This window comes from Chiloscyllium plagiosum, chromosome 1 (genome assembly GCF_004010195.1).
Source record: "Chiloscyllium plagiosum isolate BGI_BamShark_2017 chromosome 1, ASM401019v2, whole genome shotgun sequence".
Lineage (NCBI taxonomy): Eukaryota > Metazoa > Chordata > Chondrichthyes > Orectolobiformes > Hemiscylliidae > Chiloscyllium > Chiloscyllium plagiosum.
In genome coordinates, this window is record NC_057710.1 from 80506837 (window position 1) to 80530572 (window position 23736).

General features: G+C 40.9%; 2 protein-coding genes across 7 annotated transcripts in view; one reads left to right on the top strand and one right to left on the bottom strand.

Annotated features, from left to right (window-relative positions):
- The window catches only part of vps37a (VPS37A subunit of ESCRT-I), a 45090-nt gene extending 25908 nt beyond the window's left edge, over positions 1–19182 (bottom strand). For all 4 annotated transcript variants that reach the window (XM_043690127.1, XM_043690135.1, XM_043690152.1 and 1 more), the window contains exons 1-3: positions 18936–19182; positions 6170–6244; positions 1339–1456 (exon numbers count right to left, since the gene is read on the bottom strand). In XM_043690127.1, the coding sequence (XP_043546062.1) occupies positions 1339–1456; positions 6170–6244; positions 18936–19057 (315 nt within the window). In that variant the 5' untranslated portion in view covers positions 19058–19182. The remainder of the gene's footprint in view (positions 1–1338; positions 1457–6169; positions 6245–18935) is intronic.
- A 165-nt stretch (positions 19183–19347) lies between these two features.
- The window catches only part of cnot7 (CCR4-NOT transcription complex, subunit 7), a 46153-nt gene continuing 41764 nt past the window's right edge, over positions 19348–23736 (top strand). For 2 of the 3 annotated variants that reach the window (XM_043690166.1, XM_043690184.1), the window contains exon 1: positions 19348–19593. The gene's annotated coding sequence lies outside the window, so the exon portion shown is untranslated. Of the gene's footprint in view, positions 19594–20426; positions 20446–23736 lie in introns of those variants that run through there. The other variant, XM_043690174.1, reaches the window with a different exon arrangement.

Genomic DNA, 23736 nt, shown 5'->3' on the forward strand with positions numbered 1-23736 from the left:
TAGTAACAGGATAGGTCAGAGTCAGCATGGATTTATGAAGGGGAAATCATGCTTGACTAATCTTCTGGAATTTTGTTGCGGATGTAACTCTGAAGATGGAAGAGGGAGATCCAGTAGCTGTAGTGTACCTGGACTTTCAGAAAGCTTTTGATAAAGTCTCACATAGGAGGTTAGTAAGCAAAATTAGGGTGCATGGTCTTGGGGGCAAAGTACTAACTTGGACTGAAAGTTGGTTAGCTGACAGGAAACAAAGAGTAGTGGTAAGCAGGCAGTGAGCAGTGGGGTACCGCAGGGATCAGTGCTGGTTCTGCAGCTTTTTACAATATGTATTAATGATATAGAAGATGGTATTAGCAATAACATTAGCAAATTTGCTGATGATACTAAGCTGGGTGGCAGGGTGAAATGTGAGGAGGATGTTAGGAGATTACAGGGTGACCTGGACAGGTTAGGCGAGTGGTCAGATGCAGTTTAATGTGGATAAATGTATAGTTAATTCACTTTGGTGGCAAGAACAGGAAGGCAGATTACTACCTAAATCTGCAGGTACAGCAGGTAGTGAAGAAGGCTAATAGCATGCTGGTCTACATAACAAGAGGGATTGAGTATAGAAGCAAAGAGGTTCTTCTGCAGCTGGATAGGGCCCTGGTGAGACCACACCTTGAGTACTGTGTGCAGTTCTGGTCTCAAATTTGAGGAAAGACATTCTGGCTATTGAGGGAGTGCAGCGTAGGTTCACGAGGTCAATTCCTGGAATAGCGGGACTACCTTACACTGAAAGACTGGAGCGACTGTGCTTGTATACCCTTGAGTTTAGAAGACTGAGAGGGGATCTGATTGAGACCTATAAGATTATTAAAGGATTGGACACTTTGGAGGCAGGAAACATGCTTCCGCTGATGGGCGAGTCCCGAACCAGAGGACACAGCTTAAAAATACGGGGTAGACCATTTAGAACAGAGATGAGGAGAAACTTCTTCACCCAGAGAGTGGTGGCTGTGTGGAATGCTCTGCCCCAGAGGGCAGTGGAGGCCCAGTCTTTGGATTCATTTAAGGAAGAGTTTGATAGAGCTCTCAGGGATAGTGGAATCAAGGGTTATGGAGATAAGGCAGGAACAGGATACTGATTAAGAATGATCAGCCATGATCATATTGAATGGTGGTGCAGGCTCGAAGGGCAAAATGGCCTACTCCTGCACCTATTGTCTATTGATCCTCCATTTGAACTTCGACATACTAGACACAAGTCTTCTAAACTTACAAGATAAAAACGATGAAAGGCAACATTTAGACATCACAAAATCATTAGAGTTTAAAAAAGTGAAATTATCTACATACATTTGTAATTAGTGGGCTTTGCACATATGTCGCAGAATGTATGTCAACTAGATGGTGCCTCACTGGAGGGAAAACTGTGATCACAGGCTTCTCTTGTGGAAACTGAGGAGGAAGTAAGCTAGAATTGCAGAAGGAAAAATTTGCAATTAAATTTGTACTTTTTTATTCTAGATCTTTTTGTAGTTTAGACAAATAGACCCATTTTTTGCATGTTACAGAATGTCAGGTCCAAAAATGAATACAGTGCACGGAGTATAAACATAGATATTAACTTCTATTAGCATTCTTCATACATTTTGGGTAATAGTGACAGGTTATATATTTGTTACCATCCAGACATCCTAGAGGCATTGGTTCTTTCAGGAGAGAGGCCTGGTTAAGTTAAACTGAATGTTTAGCAGAGCATCAAAATCCACAATTCCCTTTTGGAATTTAAGAAATGTTCCAATGGCTTCTCACTTTTTAAAAATGGACCACTTTAAAGGATTGACAAAACTACAACTATGGTTAAAAGTTAAAACTTGGAAAACACAAAGTCGTCTTATACCAGTGGAGAAAAGGCAGAGCAATATTTTGAGCGGGATTCTTCTTCACAACTGAAAAAGTGAAAGGTGGGCAAGCATTAATCAGGCAAAAAGGAAAAATAAAAATAAAATTGTTCAAGTCTTAATTGATAGTAAAACCCTTATCCTGAAAACATTTCCAATATCTTGTATTTTATTAATATTTAGTTCAGGAGTGCTTATTGTTAGAATGTTTTCTCCCATTCCACTTCAAAAAACAATGGCTCTCTTCTGTTTGGCTTAGTTCCATTTTTATTTATTTTCCTTTTATTTGAGGGGAATAGTAGAAATTCACTTTGTTTTAAACATATACACTTTTCAGTCATGAAAGATCTACTGTTCTAACTTCAAGGTCTGATTTAGGGGTAGTTTTTTTTTCCCCTGTTTTCACACTCTTTGCTAATTACTGGATCTTTTGCTGTTGCAACTACTAATGTTTAAAAAATTCTCGATTAACTGTTTATGAGGGTGAGACTTATACACTTAATGGTAACATCCTGGGGAGTGTTGCCAAATAAAGAAACCTTGAATTGCAGGTTTTAGTTCCTTGAAAGTGGAATCACAGGTAGACTAGGTGGTGAAGGTGGTGTTTGGAACGCTTGCCTTTATTGGTCAGTACAATGTCTATAGATGTTAGGAGGTCATGTGGCTGTACAGGACATTAGTTGGGCCACTTTTGGAATACTGCATTCAATTCTAGTCTCCCTGCTAAAGGAAAGATGTTGTGAAACTTGAAGGGGTTCAGAAAAGGATGTTGTCAGAGTTGAGCTCGAGGCAGAAGTTGAGGCTATTTTCTCTGCAGCATGGTACAGATGCTGCTGGGTTTTCTTGGCTATGAAATTGGTCTTGAGGGACCAGGTGATATTCTCTACTAGGTGAACACCAAGAAATTTGATGCTCTTCACAATCTTCACAGGGGAGCCGATGACCAGCTCAGAATGGTCACTCCGTAACCCTCCTGAAGTCAACAACCATGTCCTTCGTTTTGCCCACATTCAGAGACAGGTTGTTGGCTCTGTGCAAGTCTGTTAGCCGCTGCACTTCCCCTCTGTATACTGATGCGTCATCCCTGCTAATGCAACCCACTACCGTTGTGTCTTCAGTGAACTTAATAATATGATTTGGGCTGTGCATCACTGCTCAGTCATGTGTCAGCAGGGTGAACAGCAATGGTGTAAGCACACAGCCCTGTGCTCAGTGTGATGGCATTGGAGATGCTGCTCCAATCTGGTCTGACTGAGATCTCCCAGTCAAGAAGACCAGGATCCAGTTAGAGAGAGATGTATTCCAGCCCAGCAGGTTCAGCCTTCCAATCAGGTTCTGAGAAATCTTGGTGTTAAATACAGAACAGAAGTGTGCAGATGTTCTTTTTGTCCAGGTGGGTGAGGGCCAGGGGCAGATGGAGGGTGGTGGAGATGGCATCATCATCTGTTGAGCAGTTGGGATGATACGTGAACTGCAGGGTGTCCAGTGAGGGAGGCAGCTGGGTATTAATGCAATGGGGAAGTAGTCGTTGAGGCACGACACTGAGGCCTTCTTTAGCATGGGGACGATGGTAGCAGCCTTGCAGCACATTGGAACTACGGCACAACTCAGGTGTTAAAGATGCCTGTGACAACATCTACCAGCACATCAGAGCATCCTCTGAACACTCTACCATGGTTGTTATCTGGTCCAACAGCCTTACGTGGGATGACTCTACACAAAGTTATCCTCACATCGGCTGTGGTAAGACAACACCTGGGCATTGGGAGGGGAGATGGTCTTCCTTGCCGCCACATCATTGCGTGCATATAAACCGTGCATATAAGTTGTTCAACTCATCCGGGAGGGAAGCATCACCAGTACAAGAAAGCGATGCAGTTCGGTGATTGGTGATGGTTTGAATACCCTTCCATATGCTCCGCATATCACTGATGTCCTGAAAAAGGCTGCATATTCTCTGTGCGGATGCACGTTTGCCTCTTTGATGGCCGGGGACAGGTTTTTTTTAAAATGTACAGCATGGAAACAGACCTTTCGGTCCAACCCTTCCATGCCGACCAGGTATCCCAACCCAATCTTGTCCCACCTGCCAGCACCCGGCCCATATCCCTCCAAACCCTTCCTATTCAAATACGCATCCAAATGCCTCTTAAATGTTGCAATTGTACCAGCTTCCACCACATCCTCTGGCAGCTTGCAATTGTACCAGCTTCCACCACATCCTCTGGCAGCTCATTCCATACACTTACCACCCTCTGCGGGGTTGGCCCTCACTGTTGTTAGGGCTGCCTTGACATCTGCTCTGAAGGCAGAATCACTGGTCCTCAGCAGCGCACACACCTTTGTGGTTATCCATAACTGCTGGTTGGGGTGAGAAGTGATGGTCTTGGTCACAGTGCCATCATCAGTGCAGTTCAAATCACCGACACCTTCTACTCTAAGTTAGCAGAGTTGCCATCTCCTTAAACATGCACCTGTGTGCTCAAAGCAATCTTAAAGAGCAGAAATGGCTCCTGCCAGCCAGGTTTTCACCTGCTTCAGAACTGGTTTGACACCTCTGATGAGTGGTCTATATGCTGGGATTAGAGTTACAGAGATGTGGTCTGAGGAGCCGAGGTGGGGCCCTGCCCTGTACGCATTGAGATTGTTTGTATAAACAAGATCCAGCGCACTTCCCCCCTCTCATTACAAAGTCCACACGATGGTGGAATTTAGAGAGCACAGACTTGAGATTCGCATGGTTAGAATCTCCAGCAACAATGAACAGTCCACCAGGGTGTGCTTCTTCAATCACTAATAGCCCCATACAGTTCAGAGTGCCTCCTTAGCATTAGCACTGGGAGGATGTAAACTTTGGAGCTCAAGTGCATGGTTCTCTGAAAGTGGAGTCACAGTTAGACAGGGGCAGTGAAGACGACTTTTGGCATACTGGCCTTAAAAGGTCACGGTACTGAGTACAGAAGTTGGTAAGTTATGTTACAGTTGTACAGGACATTAGTGAAGCCGCATTTGCAGTACTGCATTCAATTTTGGTCACCCTGCTATAGGAGGGATGTTATTAAACTGGAAAGAGTGCAGAAGACATTTACAAGGATGTTGCGAGGACTCAGGGTCTGAGTTATACGGAAATGTTGGACAAGCTAGGAGTTGTTTCTTTACAGCATAGGAGACTGAGGGGGGGGGGGGGGGGAAACTTGTGGAGATGCATAGGATCATGAGAGGCTTGGACAGGGTAAATGCATGCAATCTCTTTCCCAGGGTTGGGGAATTGAGGTCTGGAGCTCATCAGTTTAAGGTTAGAGGGGAAAGAATAAAAGGGAACCAGAGGGGCCATTTTATTTTTGTTTTACACAGAGAGTGGCACACAAATGGAATGAGCTGCCAGTGGAAGAGGTTGAGGCAGGTACATTAACAACATTTAAATTGGACAAATACATGGATAGGAAAAGGTTTAGAAGGATATGGGCCAAGTGCAGGGAAACGAGGTTAGAGTGGATGGACATTTTGGTTGGCATGGACCAGTTTGGGCCAAAGAGCCTGACTCCGTGCCGTAGGACTCTGATCCTGCTGCATTTTTACATTTTCGTTTAAGAGCTGCAGCTTGTTAAACAAAGAAAAATTCAATTTGATCAAATAACAGCAACATTTCAACTCAACCTTTCCTCAGTCGGCATCTTAGACCAAAATTGTTAGAGTTTGCAGCCTAATCAGCATGTCATGTTTTATCATGTAAAAAGCTTGAAGTATGTCAATCCTTCAAAGGACATTTCATGAAACAGGCTGCCAACATGGAAGGCTATAGTGAGAGGTTCCCTTCTTGAGATTCTTACATGCTTGATGCAACTGCAATATGCCAACTTCTTTGAACAGCCACAGTTTATTTAAGTACGTACCAGTTTTTGGAGGAGCACTTAACATTCTTTACGATGCTTGCTGAGCATGTCAAGCAAGGCTCCCCGAACAAGGGAACCATCCTTCCTTGATACATCACAGTCAGCCATGCATGCAAGACACAAGCCCCTGCCACGCCCCCACACTCACTTGCCAAACAAAAACAATGTACAGTGAGAGGTTAGGCGATTCCTTAAACTGCAGCATTTACAGAATATGATTAGTTTGTCACCTCCTGCCTTTAAGACAGAAAACACCCCCCCCACCCCCAACCCAGAGATATCGAATTTCTTACGTCAGCAGAACAAATTAACCCTTTAACATCTCAATAGTTGTTAGAATTTAGCGTAAAAAAAGGGAAAAAGAAACAAATGTATACTTTAAATACTTACATGTTTAAATTGATTGTTTTATTGTTTATCGTAAACGGTAGTCTGTATTCCACATCCTTCTGTATTTCCACTATACTGTACAGAAATAAATACAATTGAACAACATTACAATAAATAACGAGACTTGCCAGCATGAAAATTAGACCAAAAGCAATAATATTTAAACTGCTAATTAAAAAATTTGGATAGAAATCCTGTATGCAAAAAGTTGCCTGTAGTAATTAGATTAGATTAGATTACAGTGTGGAAACAGGCCCTTCGGCCCAACAAGTCCACACCGACCCGCCGAAGCGAAACCCACCCATACCCCTACATTTACCCCTTATCTAACACTACGGGCAATTTAGCATGGCCCACCTGACCCTGCACATCTTTGTGACTGTGGGAGGAAACCGGAGCACCCGGAGGAAACCCACGCAGACACGGGGAGATTGTGCAAACTCCACACAGTCAGTCGCCTGAGGCGGGAATTGAACCCGGGTCTCTGGCGCTGTGAAGCAGCAGTGCTTACCACTGTGCCACCGTGCCGCCCACAATGTGCTTGCTGATTTGTCAGCTTTTGGTCTTGTAGAGTATGCAACTGAAATCACATTCTCTACTCTATTACAGACAGAGGCACACTAATTATGTTTATCAGGGTAACTAATAAGACTTTTTTTTCAGTAAATAAGTTTAGTTGTATTGTAAAGAAACAAGCAATTAGTTGATTAAGTCTTTGTTGTTTAGTTTAGACGAGTTAAGATTCCCTCCCCCCATCATCAGAAGTTATATCATTACCAGAACCCATTTTAACAAGGGTTTGCAGCACAGCCACAGCTTAACTTGTATGTGATGATGTTGTGGTTTTAAGAGGTTGTTTTGTCCTGTTTTTGTTTTTGAAAGAGACGATTTAAGACAGAAGTGCTTTGATGTCCAACTGGAAAGCCAATAAACAGCTTGTGAAGACTTGGGGTTTGTTTTTTTTTTAAAAACAATGGACCAATAGAGGCAGCTTATTGGGTGTGACCAGTTCTCAAAGACCAGGGCGTGCAGATTTTTCTTAAACTTTTAGATTCAGCAGAAGGTGCTGCAGTCTTGATGAAGCAGAAGCTTTTCCTTCCCTATCTTGCTTACAGCTAGTAGTTGGGGCTTCTCTTTCTACTGCGGGTATTGCGAGAGAGAAAATCTGTTTTTAGATTTGCCTTTTTGCCAAGGGATGTGTTTATGGAATATTACTATATTGAACACTTAATTCGCAATAGCGTATTATTGTTCTGTTAAATGTTCCAATAGAATTAAGTTATCCTAAGTTCTCTTGCTTTTCTTGTACTTTAATTATGACGTTGAATAAATGACGTTTTGTTCAATGTAGAGTAGTTTGACCAGTTGAATTGCAACTTGAATATAGTCTTTAAAATAAGAAAAAGTTAGGGTCTAGGCTACCTTCTTACAATATTTTTAGGTCATAGAATCATGGAGATGTACAGCACAGAAATAGATCCTTTGGTCCAACTCGTCCAAACCGACCAGATATCCCAGCCCAATCTCGTCCCACCTGCCAGCATCTGGCCCATATCCTTCCAAACCCTTCCTATTCATATACCCATCCAGATGCCTTTGAAATGTTGCAATTGTACTAGCCTCCACCACTTCCTCTGGCAGCTCATTCCATACACGTACTACCCTCTGCATGAAAAAGTTGCCCCTTAGGATTCTTTTATATCTTTCCCTCTCATCCTAAACCTATGCCCTCTAGTTCTGGACTCCCCGACCCCAGGGAAAATACTTTGCCTATTTACCCTATCCATGCCCCTCATAATTTTGTAAACCTCTATAAGATCATCCCTCAGCTTCCGACTCTCCAGGGAAAACAGCCCCATCCTGCTCAGCCTCTCCCTGTAGGTCAGATCCTCCAACCCTGGCAACATCCTTGTAAATCTTTTCTGAACCCTTTCAAGTTTCACAACATCTCATTTATCTGAATTAAACTCCATCTGCCACTTCTCAGCCCATTGGCCCATCTGATCAAGATCCTGTTGTAATCTGAGGTAACCTTCTTCGCTGTCCACTACACCTCCAATCTTGGCATCATCGGCAAAATTACTTACTGTACCTCTTGTGCTCACATCCAAATCATTTATATAAATGACGAAAAGTAGTGGACCCAGCACCGATCCTTGTGACACTCCACTGGTCACAGGCCTCAAGTCCGAAAAACAACCCACCACCACCCTCTGTCTTCTACCTTTGAGCCAGTTCTATATCCAAATGGCGTGGTCTAGTCCGGTCCATAACATTATGTAATGATTTTGTCTAATCTCCCGGTAATTCAATGCAACTATTTTACTTTTCTGTACTCCTAACACTTGCTAAGAAAAGGACAAATCAGTTTATCTGAACATCACTATTCATAAATTAAGATCTTTCCAGAATTAGTACTTCATCCCAATGGAGAAATGAATAAAACAAATTTTATAAAGGTTTAGTTCATAACCATCTCCTGATTTCCAGCATAACCCTAGTGAATTTAAGTTAAATCTTTGCCATTGCTTTTATATCTTCCCCATAATGGGCAGTAAAACAGTGAGCAATGCTCCAAATGTAATCCTGTCTAACTTTAATGTTGTTTTTCACTTTTGCTCTATGACTCAAGATCGAAAGTCAAAAGATTCAATTTGTCTCATTTAAATCTAATTGGCTATCTTTAATAACCATATATTCAGATTGCTATATTGAGAAACTACAGATTTATGAAGGTAAGCAAAATAGAAGAATATTTTGTTAGGGGAAGATGAAATGGTAGGAGGAAGTTTGTTTGGAATTCATTAAATTGCTCTTTAGCTGAGATGATAGACCCAGTGAAGAGTTCCCTTTCTGCTCTTCTTCTGCCTATTGAAGACTGCTCGATGAAGACTGCTCTGATGAAAGTCTGTTATGCATAAAGGTCTGTTTGATGAGGATGTCTCTCTGAGGACTCCTGCCTAAGCACGTATTGTTATATCATACTTGTTGGGGAAGGTAACTTACACTGTTAATCAATTGTTTGAACCTAATGGCCAGTTTACCATCCTAAGAATAAATACCTATTTATTTTTGATAGGATGCATTTGGCAGTATTGAGAAAGTCTATAGTCTTAAAACTTGCCTTTAAACATTTAGTCTAAATTGTAATGCTGAATTATAGAACACATTTACTGCACTAGAAAATAGACAGACGGGAAGGCTCAGAAAAAGGGGGGAAACTTAAAGAATGCAAAAGATAGGGAGACCTGGGCTCACCAAGTGATAACAGGATGCTGTAAGGCAATTCAGAACATTGAGGAGAAAGTGAGGACTGAAGATGCTGGAGATCAGAGCTCAAAAATGTGTTGCTGGAAAAGCGCAGCAGGTCAGGCAGCATCCAAGGAGCAGGAGAATCGATGTTTTGGGCATAAGCCGAGGGTTGGGACTGAGATAAGGTGGGGAGGGGAAATGAGAAAGCTGGAGAAATCTGCATTCATCCCTTGTGGTTGGAGGGTTCCTAGGCGGTGCAGTGAGAAAGTGACTCACTGAAATCCTTGTAGAGGGAGGAAGAAAGCTTCTTCAAGGAAGGCATCCTTGCAAGAGGATTCGCAGTAGGTTAAAATCAACTCGGAGAAAGTGAAGACTGCAGATGCTGGAGATCAGAGCTGAAAAATGTGTTGCTGGAAAAGCGCAACAGGTCAGGCAGCATTAATTAAGAACATTTGCCTTGGCGTCGGTGAATCTGTGTGAACAGGACACCAAGTGATAACTTTCACAGCCATTCCCTTGTGAAATTAATGACAGATTTTGAATCTGACCTTGAAACTAAACTCAGTACTATCAAAAGCTTTGTAATTAACAGTTAGCTGCTGCCAATTATAATGGATTTTTATTACCCCTTGCAAGCAGGGCAGTCAGAGAGAGAAAAGAAATCTTTGCTATTACAAAACCCTGACCTGAGAGTTCAAAAGGACACTAGAGAGAGAGAGACCATTTTAGTGCTGAGGCTGTTGAATCCATAGAAAATTAACTCTTAGTGCTTATCTGCTTTGGATTGAATTTAATTGCATTTTGAGACTTTTGATGATTTTGAGCAGCCATTACAGGTTATGAAATGCAAACTCTGTAAAAGGAAATATTGATAAAGCTTTAACTTACTTGCTGTTTTTACAGACCTTACTGACTGCCCCACTGTCAATTCTAACTAATCAGATCTTATGTCTTATTTGAATTTGAATCACAAACTTGAACAGGCATGTTTAATTCGAGACTAATTCTTCATCTTAAATACAACCTTGCAGTAACATTTCAGCCTCAGGTACAGAATGATTCTGTGCTTAAGATAAAAAGCATGAATCTGCTCCCAGCTTAAAATTATTCTAAACCTAACATTGAAGAGATTCTGACACAATCTGTCAGGAAGCCATTTTATGGTCAAACGTTTACCCTCCTTGCTAAGGAGCTATTTCGTAAAACAATGATATCAGACATGCAAGCTGTGCAAGGTTACCTTATGACATTTCCCGCTTAATTTAGATTGGTACTTCTTTATAGGAACTTATCTCGCCGCAGACGCCTAACTCGGCTGGATTTCTTTTTCCCATCTGATGGATAGCTCAAGCCTGTAGGAGTGATCAGTCAAGTGTACACAGACCTGTCAATTAACTTTTCTTCTTTACGAATTATTGTCTTTCACTGTTATCTGTCTAATTAAGAACATGCAACGTTTTTGTAAACTTTTGTATAAAGGAAGCCACTTTGTATCAGTACATCGGAGTAGCCTGCTGGGGCACTTGAAAAGCTGGTACCCTATTCTCCAAGGTTATTAGAACCCAGTTAGTTTAGCTTATAGGTATCAGTGTTATATGGTAACAGTGATGCTATTAGTGAATAAAGGGGATGACTAAAATTAAACTAAACTGTCTGCAAGAGGATTTTATTCCAGACTTCCAAAGAGTACGATCTCTATGACGAACCAAGAGAGAGGTTTACAGGTCTGAGTCCACAAGGGATTCCCTGGGCCGTCTCAAATCTGTACTTTAACAGTATCTGGGTAGCATGGTCTTCAGAGTGTCAGTGTGGACTCAATGGTCTGAATGGTTTGCTTACACACTGTAGGGATTCTATGATAACTCTAGACTTGGCTATTCTAATACTTTCCTGGCTAGTTTCCAACATTCTACCCTCTGCTAACGTGAGGTCCTGCAAATCTCTGGTAACTATATCTTAACTCTCAGCAAGTCTCGTTTTCCTATTAGGCCTGTGCTCAATGCAAGGTAAACACAGAATTTAAATTCTTCGTCCTTTTCCAATCCCTCCAGGAACTTAATAGACTCTCTCAATTCTTTCCAAACCACAACCCACTCTCCTCCAATTCACCTTGTGCACCTTCAATTTTAATTGCTTCACCATTGGTAGTGTGCCTTGGTCACTCAGGTTCTCAGCTCCAGGATAACCTACCTACCTCACTTCTCTCCTTTTAAGACAACCAGGAAAAGTACAACCTCAACCAAGCTCTTGGCTACCTGACCGAATATCTCCTTATGTTCTTCGTTGCCACACATTATCTTATAAAACACCTGTAAAGCACCTTGGGCCATTTCATTATATTAAGGTGCTACTTAAATCCAAGTTGTTGCACAAGGTAGTCTGACTAACACCCTGGACACTTACCCTGTTTGCAAACCAACCTATAACAGTTTTACTGACAGAAACTGTCTGCATTCAGATCTGGAATCTGCCCTCATCAAATCCACCCTATTGTTTTCCAGAGAGATATGATGGCTAGCATACGAACAATGAACTGGCAGTGGACCACTTGGCCCAGCGAGCCTGTTCCGCCATTCAACGAAGTCAAGGTTGATCTGATTTTAACCTTAACTTTATCTTCATGTTTCATTCATGTGGCAGTCAAGAATCTACCTCTGCCGTGAAAATAGTTAAAGATTCTGAATCCACTGCCTTTTGACAAAGGGAATTCCAAAGACTCCAAATCCTTAGGGAAAACATTGTTTCCTCACCTTTGTTATAAATGGGAGATTATTATTTTAAACCATGACTCATAATTCTAGCTTCTCCCACAAAAAAGAAATACCCCCTATCCAGTCCCCTCAGGATATTATAGGTTTTTAATTAGTTAACTTCCGGTTCTTCTAAACTCTGGAATATACAGACCTGTCGAGCTTTTCCTCAAGTCAATCTGCTCATTTCAGGTATTAGTCTAATAAACATCCTTCTGTAAATACAGTTACCAGTGCTGTACACGGTACTCCAGATGTTGTGTGACTGATGCCCCTCATAAGTGAAGCCTAACCCCCTACCTCTTGCATTCAATTCCCTTGCAATAAATCATAACATTTGATTAGCTTTCCTGATTACTTGCTACATCTGTACGCTAACCCTCTGTGATTCATGCACTCGCACACCCAGATCTCTCTGCATCCTCTCACTGCTTAGATAATTTGCTTTCATTTGGTCTGATAAAACAGATGGATAACTTCACATCTTCCCATATTGTACTCCATTACCAGATCTTTCCCACTCACTTAACCTTGCTCCATTTGTTAGCTCCTTGTGCCTTCTTAACAATTCACATCCTTATCTTTCTGCTTAAATTTAGCTCTCATACCTTTGTATCAAAGATATCAGCATCCGATACTGCCAATATCACACATGTGGCAATCATTGCCACGGAGTGCAGTGGAAGCCGGGACGCTAAATGTCTTAAAGGCCGAGATTGATAGATTCTTGTTGTCTAGAGGAATTAAGGGCTACGGGGAGAACGCTGGTAAGTGGAGCTGAAATGCGCATCAGCCATGATTGAATGGCGGAGTGGACTCGATGGGCCGAATGGCCTTACTTCCACTCCTATGTCTTATGGTCTTACTATTTAACAAAGTAACTCTACGGAATGTCCATACATCACAATATTTGTATCAGTCTTAATGAAATGTGACCATGGGCTCCACCTGTCAACAACCTTTGTCTTCATGCCATAGAGGCAGAGGAGATTTTAACCTATAAAAAGTTTGCTTTATGTGGCTAAGGAATAGGATGTCTTAAACATGACATACATGCAAATACTTCTAGCATACAAAATGCTGGGTCAGTCTTAGCATAAGCTTATAACCCAAACAGGAGCTCTGCTACTCCATCTTCAAAAAATGTGAATAAATATGTTATATATACATAGAAAATATAAATTGTCTTCCTTCCCATGATGTGGAGGTCCCAGTGTTGGACGGAGGTGAACAAAGTCAGAAGTCATACAACACCTGGTGTAGTCCAACAGATTCATTTGAAATCACAAGCTTTTGGAGTATTGCTCTTTCATCACATGAAGTGGAGGGAAGCACACAGGCTCAGCCGACATATTCTGTGCCAGTGCTCTTCCCTCCACTTCACTTGACAGAGGAGCAGTGCTCCAAATCTTGTGATTTCAAATAAACCTGTTGGACTATAACCTGGTGTCATGTGACTTTTGACTTCCTTCCTTCCCATAACCATTTTATTTTTGGAAGTATATCCAATTCTCTCAATTATTAATACTGAACCTGTTGCAATAGTCTCTTGACAATGCATTCCACATCATAACTTGCTACATCTAAAACACTTCATTTATCCAGATACTTTCCCAACTCACTTAATTTACAATCCTCTGGTTACCATCCTTCTCCAAGTGAAAGCAATTTCGCCTTTCTATGTTTATCAAAAACTCCTCAATTTTGAATACCTATCAAATTTCCCCTTAATCTTGCTCAATCACAGGAGAACAGTTCTTCTCTAGCCTCTTTGCATAACTGAAGTCCCCTGAATTATTCTGGGGAACTTCCTCTGCACCCTCCGCCAAGGCCTTCAAACCACCCTGCAGTTGATTTTCAAAGTTTGACAATATTCTAGTTCAGACCTCACCTGTGATTCAAAACACTTAGTATAACTTCATTACTTTTTATTCTATTCTTCTACTTTTAAAATCCAGAATCACGTTTTATAAAACACAGCTCTTTTTAGGCAGAAGCACAAGTTGGTATGTGAATCTCTCTGGCCCTGCACACATCCAGTAAAATTGTGCTGTTTACTTTCTGTTGCTCAATTTACAATTTGGCATGTTAAAATGTACACTATTTGTTCCTGTAATAGATGCTGAAAACTGCAAATGTACAACTACTCCTTGCGAATGTGTTTCGTTGACGAACAAATATTGACAGTGCATCTTATGACTATGAGATTTAAACAATGATAGCATAGTTCATGGCTCTAAGTGTTTTGACAGCTTGTCACAAGATTTGATGCCAAGTCAGGCATGTACTTTTACAATTGAAAATAGAGCCTAAAGTCATATTTCACATGACCAGGAAATTAAGCAATATCTCAAATCTCTTGCATACTGTTCATATGAGCATCACTGAAATACTTTGGTATATGAACAAGACAGACACACATGTTCAGGTTCAGCAAAGTGTTCAGTATAATTTTAACTTGAACGAGATGGATTTTGGTCACAAAACCCCAAGTCGTCCCATTTCAAACTACACAAGTGAAAGTGATAAAGGACATCAACGTTTGAGTTAATCTACTGTCTTCAGGGGTTATGTTACTTCTGTTTTCAGGGAGTTAAATACAGTCTGCACATCAAAAAGTGTTGACTCCCAATGAGCATAGGAGAGGTGTAACATTTATGAACTATTTGTTTTTGTGAAAAATGCAATATTTTCAAGCACACTAACTATGCACATAATGCAAATAATTTAATAACCAAGATTTGAAATGCTCATGCTCCACAATATAAAACCTTCCCTCTCCAATTAACAATAAACTATCATTGACAAACAGGCAGTAATTTTTATAGACAGCTACTGCAGCTAGTACTACTGCTTGTTTATGCCTCCAACACTACTGGTCAAGTAATCATTTTGTTTGTAATTGCTGCAGTCATGCAAATACTGTATTTGTAATAGAATTTCAGTTTATTCAAGGACCTGTTATGTTTAAGAGAACCTTTGTCTGCCAAATCCATCCTTTACAAATTTGTGTTAGAGCTTTTAAAAAAAGCAGCTAGAAATGACAAATTTGCTGAAAATAGCACCTTCATTTTACATAGATATAAAAAGGCAGGAGTATTCTATCCAGCTACTTGAATTTCTTTGCCATTCTCTACCATGGCTGATATTCCACCTACAAAACTGGATAATCTCACACTTCACCATATAATATTCATTCTTGGTGTTTTTGCATATTTATCCAACCTGTACAAATTTCCTTTCCCCATCACCCTCCTAATTACATTTCCACTTAGTTTTGTGTTAATTGCAAACATGGGAATAGTACATTTATTCACCACTTGCAAATCAATGATACAGATTGTGAACAGCTGGGTCCAAGCACTGATCCTTGCAGTGCCTCAAGCCAGGGTCTGCCTGGTCAATCATGTTACGTTCCTGCTCCTCCCTTCCCCACCCCCCACCAATGCATCAACTGTTTCCATAACTATCTCTTTCATCAGGCTGAGACAGTCATAGAGTTGCACAGCATGGAAACAGACCAGTCAGTTCAATTCGTCCATGTTGACCAGATATCCGAAATTCATCGATCCCATTTGCCAACATCTGACTAATATTCCTCTGTATCCTTCCTGTTCATGTATACACCCAGATGCCTTTTAAGTGTCCTAATTGTACCAACCTCCACCACAACCTTGAGCAGCTCATTCCATCCACATGTCACCCTCTATTTGAAAAAGTTGCCACTTATGTCTCTTTTAAATCTTTCCCCTCTCACCTTAAATGTACGCCCTCTGATTTTGGGCTCCCCACTCCAGTGAAAAGATCTTGCTATTCACCCTATCCATGCCCCTCATGATTTTATAAACCTCAATAAGGTCACCCCTCAGCCTCTGACACTCCAAGGAAAGTAGCCCCAGCTTAGAGTCATAGATATGTACAGTACAAAAACAAATCGTTCGGTCCAACATTCCGACCAGATATCCTAACCTAATACCATTTATCAGCACTTGGCCCATAGTCCTCGAAACCCTTCCTGGTCCCATCATGATGCCTTTTAAGGATGTAACTGTACCACTCTCCACCACTTCCTCTCACAGCTCATTTCAAACACGCACCACCCTATGTGAGAAAAAGTTACCCCTTAAGTCCCTTTTAAATATCTCCCTCTCACCTTAAACATATGCCCTCTAGTTCTTAAATCGACCACACTAGGGAAAAGACCTTGTCTATTTACCCTATTCATACCCTTCATGATTTTATAAACCTCTATAAGGTCATCCCTCAGCCTCCGATGCTACAGGAAAAACCGCCTCAGCCTTTTCAACTTCTTCCTATAGTTCAAATCCTTCAACCCTGCCAACATCCTTGTAAATCTTTTCTGGGCCCTTTCAACTGTCACAACATCCTTCAGATACGAGGGAGACCAAAATTAAACACAATATTCTAATGTCCTGTACTGCCGAAATATGACCTCCCAACTCCTATACTCAATGCTGTGACCAATAATCAAAAGTATATCCTATTTACTATCCTATCCTATTATACTATCCTACTTACCTGCGACTCTACTTTTAAGAAACTATGAACCTGCACTCCAAGGTCTCTTTGTTCAGCAAAACTCCCCAAGACGTGACTATTAAGTGACTCAGCCCTGCTAAGATTTGCTTTTCCAAAATGCCGCACCTCACATTTATCTAAATCAAACTCCACCTGCCGCTCCTCAGCCCATTGTCCCATGTGATCAAAATCCTGTTGTACTCTGCAGTAACCTTCTGTGGTGAAAGGGTTAAAATTGTGTCCCAATACATGTGTGAATCTAACCGAAAATGGAAGGTGTCGCTTAGTCCCGTGTGAATCTTGTTATACACCTTCCCGTGTGAATCTTCTTATCTGTATGTAACCAGAATGGAATGTGTTTTTTAGCCTTGCTCTGCTGTTCACATGAATGTTTATATCTGGAAAAGGGTATATCAGCTGGAGAAGTCTCCAGTTCGGTAGAGTCTGCTCCGGGGTTACGTTTAACCGCCGAGCGTGGGTTGTTGGCAACCGCTCTACGAGAACTGACGGCTCCCAGTTTTGGTAACATGTAGAGTGAGTATAAGCCAGACCCGTTGTAAGTACGAGACTGGTTGTGGGGACACTGCGGGGAATAAAACTATATTCTAGCAGACTCGCCTCTTGGCTGTTTGTTCTGTGTCAGACTACTTTCCTGCGAGCCTGGTCCTTGACCTTGAGAATTTTTTAAAACACCTTCTTCGCTGTCCACGCCCCCAAATTTGGCGTCATTTGCAAATTTACAAACTGTACCTCCTGTAATGTAATCTAAAAGAATAGTTGCAGGAGACCCCTGCACTACCTGCCTGCCCCTCCTACCTTTCCTAGAGTCAACTCATCTACCTGACTATCTGCAGTTTTTCCTCCCTTCCTATAACTGCCATCCATCAAAGCCCTAGTTCCTGTAAATTCCTTGTTGCTTCTCACTGCCATTCCAATCGATCCATGTGATCTGGTAGGATTCTTAACCAAAGACACTTCCTGCAGACGTAATCATTAGTAACATGAAAACTCTTCCTTATTCAGCCTCTCTCTATAGCTCAAATCCTTCAACCCTGGCAATATCCTTGTAAATCTTTTCTGAACCCTTTCAAGCTTCACAACATCTTTCCTGTACTAAGAGCAGAATTGCACACAGTATTCCAATAGAGGCCTAACCAATGTCAGCTACATGACCTGCCAACTGCTATATTCAATCAAGGCAAGCATACCAAACACCTTCACTATCCTATCTACTTACAACTCCACTTTCAAGTAACCATAAACCTGCATTCCAAGGTCTCTTTTGTTGATTGGGGATTTACTTAAAACAATTTCTTTCAGTGGGATTGAATGTGATTTTTTAAACTAATTTCATTCAGTTTCTCATTGAGAGTAGTCCCTTGGTTATTTAATTTACCTACAGAACAAAGTACTGATTTAACCTCTCAAATTTCCTTATTCCCTAAAATCAACTCTAAAGTTCTGCTAGTCTTTACATACAAACATACTCTTTGAAGCCTTCTTAAAAAAATTTGTTCGTTTACATTCATATTCATCTTTCTCTTCATGTATCAGTTTATTGGTATTTCTTCATAATGTTAGGTTAGATTTAAGTGCAAAGTTTAAACTACATCGTTTTCAAATTAATGGAAACGTACATAGCATTATTCTCACTCCTACCTAAAGGTGCATTTATCACCTTCTCATTGTATAATTTTACATCTGAAATAGTCTGTCCCCAATTACTTCAAATACTAGGCAAAACGACAGGATGGAATGGAGGATGATACAGTCCCCGATTTTCATTGTTATGAACTGGTATATAGCTCTATTACATTGCTCCCCTATACCATCAGCAGCGAGCCAGATCTAGGCGAAAGATTCACGACCTGACAAAAAAACTGCAGACGCGGGATTCCAAGGTACTCAAAAAGGAGGCTGGAAGAACACAGCAAGCCGAGCAGCATCAGGAGGTGGAGAGGTCAACGTTTCGGCTATAACCTTCTTCAGGACTGGAGTCCAGACTTCAGGTTGACTTTTCCACCTGAAGCTGCGTGGCTTGCGGTGTTCTTGCAACTTCCCGCTTGCCTACTACGAAAAACTCAGGACAGCTGACTGACCTTCCCAGCAACATTTCCAACCGACGTTCTTCCTATTTACTGTGGCCGGTTCTACAGCCACTCTGTGTACTGCTGAGAGCAAGCGGGTTTTAAAGGTGCCCCTCAGTCACGCAAGGCCCCACTTACCCGCTATGCGAGCTCTTCACCGACTCTATCTGCCGCTGGCGCTGCTGCTGTAAACTGGTGAGAGGCTGCAGGTGTCCGGAGCCACCACCGCTGCCTTTGGACGACGGAAAAATCCAATTCATCCTGCCGGCCGAGCTCAGCGAGCACACCAACCACTTAACGAACTCACAGTGGCGCCGAATGGCTCATCTCTCCCTCTCCCTTTCCTACCCTCGCCTCCACCCAACAATTGTCAGACTTCAGCCGCTCCACCCGACGGACGACAGGGAAACCAGCGGCGGCTGCGCACTCGAAACCGGCAACCACCTCCGCGTCCGCACACTCTGTGTAAAACGTCATCACAGTCGACCGACCTCCGCCGGAGACCCCCTCCGACCGCTACCAAAACAAATTTCTATTCCATCAAGAGCCAGTCTGTAAATTATTCAGTGTTGTAGCGCACAGACGTCAGATTTCTCCGGCTGAGATTGTTTGTAAATTTTGCATTCGTTCAAGCGTCGGGGTAAAAGTTGAAAGGTGAATGCGCATGATCTGATGACGTCAGAGGGTTGCGTGGTGGCCGTAATGGAGGACGCGGGTGGGTTCTTGAGGCACTGAGGAGACTGGCTTGTGCTTTAATAGTTAAAGAGTGTTCAGAGCCCGCTCACGTCTAACGCAGGTAAAAAAAAAACCCACCGTCTTAGAAACGGCAACGCTCATACATTTCTGTTCGTGGTTATTCGAGTTGCTGTTAGGTAGTTGTTTGGTATCTTCACTACTGTCCGAAAGGGGCAGAATTTCTTCCCCTACGCCCCACCCCCCTCCCCTATCCGCGTGTCTCAAAGATAATAACAAACAATGTTTCATCAGACGTGGAACTTTCCTGAGTTAATACAGTGGTGTGTTATTAAAGAGAGTCAACGTGACCAACATATGGCACGTCTACAGATTACACGATGTTAGGAGTAGATTGTACGACAAAGTTGACTTGGCGAAACCGTGTGCAGTGGATGCTTTTAAATAAATTACACGTCCTGATATTCAACACATTCACGCATTGAGTTTTCCTATTTAAGTGATCTACGTTGATATTGAAAAGCCTGGAAAAGTGGCAGAAGCCAGTTTAGTTATGGAGAAGGATTAAATTCATCCCCAAAAGAGACTTTTCAAAAAGTCTTAATTGCTTGTCAGCAATGTTTTGTAAAATGTTTATAACTTGCATATATCAGCCATTTGATGTAAGATAATTATAATGCAACTTTATGATCTGGCGTACTTTTATTGGGTTTATCATGGTTGCTTGCATTAGGAGATGATGGGCATTTGTATCATCAGACACATTGAGAATTTGCCTTTAAAATCTTGTCATGGTCTCTCAAGCTACTGGAAAATGCAGCTGATTTAAATGATAGTGATTTCAAATGAGATGCATCTTAATTACATAAAGATGTTTACTTGTTTGAGTGTGTCTGACATAAGGCTGCAACAAATCTTGTTTGGAGAAGTCTAAAAATTTACTTGCGTATTGCTTGTAAGAGCATGTTCTCAATTTTTGTTGTATTGAAACTTTGTTTAGAATTCTGTTATTAATTGCTCCAACTCTTACTCGATGCACTGTTTGTGTCATATCTGGTTCTTTTGTAACATGTAAATGCAGTTCACTAACAACATTATTAAGTTGCATTCTGAAATTATACTGTTTATGCTAAACAAGTGTCTTACTGGAAAGCTTCTTTAAGTAACAACTTGGCAGACTTGGACTAGTTTGCAGATTTCTTGTGTGAAGTTATAACCCTGTAACTATTCAATCCTTCAGTTTTCTTTAAATAATTATTGAGCCAGCAATTAGCATTGATTCCTGCTTGCAATGAAAGGCTTTCTGGAGCTACTGCAATCTGTGGTGAAAGCACTCCCAAAGCTGTTAGATAGAAAATTCCAGGCTTTGACCCAATGAAGAAGGAACGTTAATTTCTATCTTAAGTCAGGATACTCTGTAATTTAAAGGAAAGCTTGAAGCCCAAGCATTTGCAGTTTATATCTTTCTAGTTGATGGATGTCATGCATGGGTTTAGGAAATGTTGCTGGAATGTACTTCAGATTACTGCTGGAGTGGTTGAGATTGGAACAAGAGTTAATGATTAAAAAGATTGCAGAGGTAGTTGACCGTCTTGATCAGCCTAAAATAGTAGCCAAGAAGAGATTTGGAATTCTTGGATAGCATACAAAATTTATTGCAGTCTTATCACCTTTTGAACTGAGGAATTAGAGGACCATAGTAGGTCATCCGCAATTTCATTTTGGACAAAATGTATTGACAACTGATGCAATGAATCCTGGTCCCGCAAGAGACAAGGTTACAATATGGGAACAGAAAGCAAACTCATTGCTAGGACTGTTCTGGTTAAGGTGTATGGACAAGAGTAGAAGAGTAAAGCAGTTTCACTGACCTGGACAATGAAGGAAAGACATTAACAGGGAATGGCATGGTAACAGTATCAAATGCTGCAGAGAGGCCTCAGAATGATGAACACATACACATAAATCAAAGTATCAGAGGAGTTTATTTGTGAAGTTGTTTATTTGATGTTGCTGCTGTGATGGGATGAACCCCAAATTGGAGAAATTAAAATATGGTTGTGCAGAGAACATTACTGTTTGGGAGGCTGAAGATGGGGTGATGGTTTGCAATGTCACTAGATTTGTGGGAAATAATTTTTTTATTATTGAAGTAGAATATATGAAACTGTTTGTTTGAGTTTGGCTAGAAAAATTAATGAAAGAATTGCCAGGAAAAGTTCAAGTCTTTGGAGTTAGATAGAGAAGCTTAGCACAAAACTCTGTTCCACATTGAGCACTAGAAAGCATACTTATTCTGAGTGCTAAGCTGCTCAGAATTTTACCAGCATACGTGGTACAAAAAATGACTTGCTGTAGAAATGGAAAAGCTTATTTTCAATTAATAGTGTATATTTGTATATTTTTAAAAATGTGTTTTGTAGTAAGGAAGGTAAAACTTTTAACCTGAAAGCATTATTATTTTTGCTCTGTTCTGTGCATCTATCTGGTCCATTAGCAGCATAAAGCAAGTATTCTGCCATATTTTATGTCACAATCCTAATTGACACAAGAACACCTTTAAAAATTTACCCCTCTATTTTCCTGCCTAATTAGATGCCCCTCCACCATTAAAGCTCACTATGGAGGAGGGGATTAAATTTATCTCGCTCTTGCTCTCGCTCTCGCTCTCTCTCCTCCTGTTTATTGAAGACCCATTTCTGGGAGCTAACAGTTTACTTTGCCATCTCCCCTTGAAGTAATCTGTTATTACTTCTGTGAAGCACCTTTTTAATGTTTAAGTTAATATTTAAATTATTCTACCAAGAAAGCTGTTTTGTTGGAGAATTGTTGATTTTATAGTCTTCTCAGTTACTTGTTTCATATTGCAAAATAGTCATTAATAAAATTTTTCAAAAGTTTGCCCATTGTTTATCTATGAAGAGCTCAGATATATTAGAATTATTTTGGGTAAATATTCAAATACTCAAGACACTGCGTTGATTTATTTTGAGTACTGTTAGAAAATGTACATATTTCGTCAAAACATTTTGTCCTGCAAGCCTAAGGAAAACTTGCAAGAAATACCAAGGTAAAGCAAAAACAAAATCTATACTTGGAAGAGTGTTGATTGGTTGACAAGTGGACTCTTCATAGTAGAGACATTAGGTTGGACAAGTCAGTTAATGACAACTGACTGTTAATGACCAAGCTTTGTTTAAGTTTTAAACTAAGCTGGTTGGCTGTGATTCATCAAGGCGTTGTGCTGAGAAATGTGCAAGTGAATTGTTGCCACCTATTTTCTTGATTTGAAATAGGCACTGTGTGTGTGTGTGTGTGTATGATTTCTGCCTGCAAAGAACAGGGCTGTCTGTATTAAAATGTAGTTTCCAGTATGCACATTCTCCAAACCACCTAAAATGATTGTTACTGTAATTCTACATGCATTGAGGACTACTTAGTAAATTTTGTCCAACCATGTAGTCACTTCTCAAGTTGAATACTATTCAGTTTTTAAAGTGCTTTCTGTGGTGTATAGTCGTGCTTTGGGAACATTCAAAGGGAGATGTGCCTTTTCGTTTATCCACCTGGTTTTGGTACATATAGTCTATGTAGTAGCATCATATTGGCATTGAAATTCATATAAACATTCATTTGTGGGATAGACAAAGTTTTTTTTTTTTGGCTTGACCATTCCATCCTTGACATATAGCAACCATTTGTGTTGCTATTTCATAGTAGCAGTGTGAAATAACTGTTTACCTGTTGACTATATCTTTGAGATACATCAGGCATATTTTGAGATCAAAAGTGGAGGCCTTGCGCCCATTTGTGAGTTTGCAGTCTACGTAATGTGAAACGAACCAGTCAATATAGTCATTATTATGTAGGATAGCTTTGATGCACCCCATTTCAACATCAGGCTTTCACTGCTCACAAATGGCTTAGGCCCTAATTTCTGCATGATTGCGCTGACAGCCAATTTAGGATTGCCACTCAGGTGTGCAGTGTGGCACACCTGTAGGTGCAAGAAACTACATTTATCAATAAATCTGGCCCCGTTCTTCGCAAACAGAACTGGGTCACTTCTCGGGCAGTGCCTCGACCAATCAGCACTTTCCTCTCCAACAGTAGAAATTTTTCTCTTACCTTGGTTTTTCCAATAAATTGTTCAAATTGGTGTGGGACAAAACAAATGTCTTTTTTCAGCACTATTGTTGTTCTGTACTATTTATTTATGGTTAATTTCTTGTGGAGAGACATTTTT